At 50.8% G+C, this 6,017-nt stretch overlaps 1 protein-coding gene across 1 annotated transcript; it reads left to right on the top strand.

Annotated features, from left to right (window-relative positions):
* Positions 1-3,801: 3,801 nt before the first annotated feature.
* Positions 3,802-4,734, top strand: LOC115916328 (olfactory receptor 14J1-like). The gene has a single exon (XM_030970027.1). The coding sequence runs from the start codon at positions 3,802-3,804 to the stop codon at positions 4,732-4,734; it is 933 nt and encodes a 310-aa protein (XP_030825887.1).
* The last annotated feature ends 1,283 nt before the right edge of the window (positions 4,735-6,017 follow it).

Below are 6,017 nucleotides of genomic sequence, written 5' to 3'. Positions count from 1 at the left end.
TGACACAGCCCCAGCGCAGCCGCTGCAGAAACCTCCATCGTAAAACAGCTCCGCCGCAAGCACCGAGCCCGGCCGGGGTCACGGAACCATCTGCAGGCCCGGGTGAGATATGAACCCTGTCAGTGCTTCCATCCTCCCTCGAGTGAGAGAAAAGCACAAAGTGCAGGCACACAGAGGAGCAACATGAAGACACTGAGGTCAGTGAAGGGGAAGTTGAGTCCCAGATGGGAGGGATGAGGAGATGCCTTGATCTTGGGGCTGAAATCCTCTTGTAAAGCTGTGGGGAAGGATGTAATTGATACATCAGACCCTTTTTTCCCTATAATGCTTTGAAAAGTATGGGGAGATGACTTGTTTAACAAAGGCCTCCATGCTAAAGGAAGCAAATGTTAAAGTAGCTGTTATCCCATGAGAAGTTTGCACAGAGAAAGAGAGCAGAGTGATGAGACCCTGTGCCCTCAGGGAGAGAAGAAAATCTCTGTTCTCAGGGCTGAAAGTAATTTCAGAAATAGATGAAGAGAACCTTTGCTTTTAAACAGCTCATCTTTAAACTAATACCCCATAAGTTGACATGGTCCTTTAAACACAGGTGTGGGGAAGGCTGTGAAAAATGGGAGGAACTTCACAATTGATGATTTTTCTGGGCAGCTGCTATTTATCGAAATTGAGAGCCATGAGAGAACTGTTTTCTTATGGAGAAGTCTCCATAGCATGAAAGAGAGACACCTCTTCCTAATGAACTGAAGAAAGAGTATTCTGGAGGTGGTAAAGGTGACAGGTGGTAAACATTTGATGTTTTGTCTCCTTACATTGTCAGTAAGAAAGAAAAGGTTATAGGGAGAAGTGTTCTCAAAGTTTTGTTCTGATTCTTATTTCTCTTTCTTTTAGTTATTATTAATAAACTTTTCTTCATACCCTTTTAAAGTTTTGAGACCATTTTGCCTTTCTCCTAACCCTATCTCACAGCAAGAAATGAGTATTCATATTCTACTGAGTGCACTAGTAATTAACCCCAGCTGAAAAACTTGATGCATTGATTTTGAGAAATCTCAAATTGCTGAACCAAAACCACTACAGAAACCTTCCTGATGAACTGCATGAGAGCAGAGGGAAATCAAGGCAGAGCCATGGTTTGTCAGGACTTGCTTGATCCTAATGAGCCCTGTGGTGCATTTGGAGCTGAGCCCTGGAACATCAGGGCCTGAGAGGAGATTGCACAAACCTTTCCAGGAGTGAAAGTCAGAGGAAACACCCAAAGTGTCTCTGAAGGCATGAATGGGTCCCACTGAGGTCCATCCCCAACACAGGCTCCTCATGGACTCCTTGGAGGAGAGAACTGGAGGCCAGGATGGCACAAAAACCTTCTCAAAGACTCAGTGTGGAAAGGAAAATCCAAAGTACCTTAAAAACCTTGAGTATCTCAAAGCATTAATGAGCCCCACTGAGTGTCAGTACAAAGCTCTTAAGGGACTCGTTAAAGCAGATAATTGGGGCCATGATTGCACAAACCTCTCACAGAGTCTGTATCAAAAGGGAAACACCAAGTACCTTAAAATAACTGAAGTACCTTGAAGCATTAATGAGCCCTCTGAGTGTTGTTACTGACAAAGCCTCTCCAGGGACTAATTACAGCAGATAATTGGAGGCCATGATTGCACAAACCTCTCAGAGACTCCAAGGCAAAAGCCAAACCTGAAATCCTTTGAAAAACCTGCAGAGAGGCTCCCGGCACAGAGGCAGCTCCTGGCAAGGGCAGCGCTGCAGAGAGACAGCTCTGGCCAGGAGCAGCTCCTGTGCACAGCCCAGCAGGGCTGGGGCACTGCCTGCAGCCAGCCCGGGCACAGCACAGAGGCACAGAGGGGTTAAACTCAGCCTGGGCTGGGAGCACAGAGCAGAGCTCACTCGGGGCTCACTAGAGCAGAAACCATCCCAGGTTTGAAACAGTCATTCCCTGGCTGTGGGAAGAGAAGCTGCAGTTCCTGCAGGGATCTCCTGGAGCTGGCACATCCCACAGCTTTTAGGAGCTTTCAGGAGGACTCTCAGAGCTGCTCCAGGGCAGGGCTGTGCCCCAGGGCAGGGCTGGCTTTCCCTGCTGCCCCAGCCCAGGCACAGCCCAAGGCAGCTCCTGTTGCCAGGCTCTGCTGCAGGGCTGAGCAGCCGGGGCTGCAGCCAGGGGTGCCCAGGGCTGTCCTGCAGAGCAGGCTCCTGCAGCCCAGGGCGCTGTGCTGGGGCAGGGACTCTGCTGCCTGCCAGGGACAGCTCTCAGCCGGCCCGGGGAGCTGCTCCCAGCGCTGGGGAGAAGCTCTGGGGGGAAGGAGCCGCCCTGAGCAGGGCAGGGGCTGCTGCTGAGAGGGGCTGGCTGGGGCAGGGCTGCTCCCAGCTCCAGACCAGCCTGGGCACAGCTCCGGAGGGCACTTCCCAAAGAAGGTAAGCCTGGGATTGCTGGAAAGATCAGGAGCTTTCCTGAGAGTGATTTCAGTTTCCTACTTGGAGAAGGATGGGAAGATTAGGATGATGACAAAAAGATTTTTGCTTTTTATACATTTTTCATGTATTTGTAGCTCTCTAATTTCTTATATATGGTAATAAATCTATAATCCTTACTTAACCCTAATAAACTCTTAATTAATGCTATTAAATTACTATTATATATTTCTATAACTATAATCCTTAATTAACTCGAGTACATTTCCTAACCTTCCTCCTGGAACAATAAGCTGACTGTCTGAATACATTCCTGAAATACTGTATTGTCTTATTATCAGGAAGAGGACCTACAAGAATATTTTTTTTTTTCACTAGAATGTGAGCAGTCATAACAAAAATTTTTGGCAAAGAAGACTTTAGACCTGTTCCAAAGGGTTGAGCCAGGGGTGTGCAACTGGGGCAACTGAATCCCCTATTGGAGGTTCCTTTTAAATATCTTTATTAATCAACCTTAATAAATTGTTGAAATCAGGGCCCGAGTGTGCCCCATCCCCACTGGAACACCTGGAAGCTCCCAAGAAAGGTCTGGTTTTTACTATTCTAACACTGTTGCAAGGGTTTTTTTTCCTCTTTGGGTTATAGACAACAGGGGGATGAGAGAAGCAGAACAGGAATTGTAATCCCAGAATCACAGAACATTCTGAGTTTAGAACCTTTAGAGAGGGTGAGACACTCAGGGATCCCTCTGCTCTGGGCAGGGTCTGGTTTATCCCAGGGTGACCCAGGAGCGTGATTGTGCTCTGATTGCAGCCAAAGGTGCAAAGCCAGGGCAGCTGGGAACAAGCCCATCCAGCCCCTCACCTTCCCTGAGCCACAGGGAATCCTTTGCCTCTCCCATCTCTCAGTGGCAAACTCTGAGTGCAGCAGAAATGCTGGGGATTTCTGACCTCAGAGAGCCAGCAATGATGTGTGGGTAGGAAAATAATTCCTAAAATAAATTCCTGCCATTGATTTCCTTTAGAACTGAGAGTGCAGATGGTACCAAGCCTTTCTGCATTTGGAGTGATTCCCCTGACAAATCCTGAATATCCAGCCTTGTCCCTCTGACACATGGCCACAAATCCAGGGCAGTGGGGCAGGGATGGCTCCTCGAGAGCCCCCATGCACAGGCCTGGCTGCTCCTGGCACACTCAGCCAGCACAGCTGGAGCTCAGGCAGGGACCTGGGTGAAGGTTTGCCCAGAGCAGGAACAAGGCTGGGTGAGTCCCAGCGGGACAGTCTGCAGGGAATGGCCCAGGTTTGGCTCAGAGCAGCCTCTCCTGACTTGTCACTGTCCTTTCTCCATGAACAGGTCCCCATGTGCAGCCCCAGCAAATGTCCAACAGCAGCTCCATCAGGCACTTCCTCCTGCTGGCATTGGCAGACACGCGGCAGCTGCAGCTCCTGCACTTCTGCCTCTTGCTGGGCATCTCCCTGGCTGCCCTCCTGGGCAACGGCCTCATCATCAGCGCCGTAGCCTGCGGCCACCACCTGCACACGCCCATGTTCTTCTTCCTGCTCAACCTGGCCCTCAGCGACCTGGGCTCCATCTGCACCACTGTGCCCAAAGCCATGCACAATTCCCTCTGGGACACCAGGAACATCTCCTACACAGGATGTGCTGCTCAGCTCTTTTTCTTTCTCTTCTTTATTGTGGCAGAGTATTTCCTCCTGACCATCATGTGCTACGACCGCTACGTGTCCATCTGCAAACCCCTGCACTATGGGACCCTCCTGGGCAGCAGAGCTTGTGCCCACATGGCAGCAGCTGCCTGGGCCAGTGCCTTTCTCTATTCACTGCTGCACATGGCCAATACATTTTCCCTGCCCCTGTGCCATGGCAATGCCCTGGGCCAGTTCTTCTGTGAAATCCCACAGATTCTCAAGCTCTCCTGCTTCAAATCCTACCTCAGAGAACTTGGGCTAATTGCTGTCAGTGCCTGCTTGCTATTTGGCTGTTTTGTGTTCATTGTTTTCTCCTATGTGCAGATCTTCAGGGCTGTGCTGAGGATCCCCTCTGAGCAGGGACGGCACAAAGCCTTTTCCACCTGCCTCCCTCACCTGGCTGTGCTCTCCCTGTTTGTCAGCACTGTCATGTTTGCCTACCTGAAGCCCCCCTCCATGTCCTCCCCATCCCTGGATCTGTCCCTGTCAGTTCTGTACTCGGTGGTGCCTCCAGCCCTGAACCCCCTCATCTACAGCCTGAGGAACCAGGAGCTCAAGGCTGCAGTGTGGAGACTGATGACTGGATGCTTTCAGGAACATTAAACTGCTGGCCAATTTCTGCCAATCACTTGTAATAAAAGTCATCTTTTATAGTTCTTTTGGATTTGGTTGTGTGTTTGTCCTTTTTTCCCCTGTTTTAGTTTTTTAATATTGTCCACAAAGTAAAGCCATTGGTTTTGACATTTCTCATTGTGTTTCTCTCCACTTTCTCTGCAGCCACAGACTGTGTCATTGGGGGCTGTGATCTCAGTGGTTTTAAATGAACTAAAGGATCTCCCAGCAAAGCCTTCTGAAATGATCCCCTTGTGTTCCCTTCTCTAGGACTGCAGTAGCAATGTCTGTGTGCAGAGCTGGGGGCAGGTCAGTGCTGGCACGGCAGATCTGGTCTTTCTGGCCACACCATTCCTGAGCCAGGCCAGGAGCCATTGGCCTTCTTGCCCACCTGGGCACACTGCTGGCTCATGTCCAGCCTGCTGTCCATCAGTTCCTGCAGGTCCCTTTCTGCCTGGCTGCTCTCCAGCCACTCTGTCCCCAGCCTGTAGTGCTGCAGGGGTTGTTGTGGCCAAAGTGCAGGACGCGGCACTTGGACTTGTTAAACCTCACCTTGTTGGATTTGGGCCCTGGATCCAGCCTGTCCAGGTCCCTGTACAGACCCCTCCTATGCTCCTACAGATCAACACTCACACCCAGCTTGGTGTCACCTCAGTTCCTTGGGGCCCCAGGGTGTCACAATGGCCCTGTGGTTACATGAGGTCCCACACTGTCACCATGGTCTCTGTGGTTCCACAAGTCCCCTCTGTGTCACAATGGACTCCTTGTTTCCACAAGGCCACACAGTGTCACAACGTTCTTCCAGATCCCTTGAGGCCCCATCGTGTCACAGTGTTCCCTTGGTTACACAGGATCCCCCAGTGTCACAATGTCCCCTTGGTTCCATGAGGCCCCACAGTGTCAGAACGGCCCCTTGGTTCCACTGGGCCCTGCAGTCTCCCAATGGTCTCCTTGGTTTTGCAGTGTCAAAATGGTGAAACCCCTTGGTTACACAAGGCCGTGCAGTGTCACAATGGCCTCTGTGGTTCCACCAGGACCCAGAGTGTCACCGTGCACTCCCTGGTTCCATTTGGCCCCACAGCACCACAATGGACCCCTGGTTCTGTGGGGCTGCACGGTGTCACCATGGTTCCCTTAGTTCCACGAGGCCCTGCAGTGTCACAATGGCCCCAGAATGTCCCAATCATCACAAAATGACAGAATCAAATAGGCTGGAAAAGACCTTTGGGATCATCAAGTCCAACCAATGCCCTAATACTGCCTTGTCACCCAGA

The sequence above is a fragment of the Camarhynchus parvulus genome, unplaced genomic scaffold (assembly GCF_901933205.1).
Source record: "Camarhynchus parvulus unplaced genomic scaffold, STF_HiC, whole genome shotgun sequence".
Classification (NCBI taxonomy): Eukaryota; Metazoa; Chordata; class Aves; order Passeriformes; family Thraupidae; genus Camarhynchus; species Camarhynchus parvulus.
Note: the sequence above shows the minus strand (reverse complement) of the source record. Positions and strands in the feature narration are given on the sequence as shown.

Coding starts and splice junctions, on each gene's coding strand:
- LOC115916328 (XM_030970027.1), top strand. CDS start 3,802: ATGTCCAACAGCAGCTCCATCAGGCACTTCCTCCTGCTGGCATTGGCA.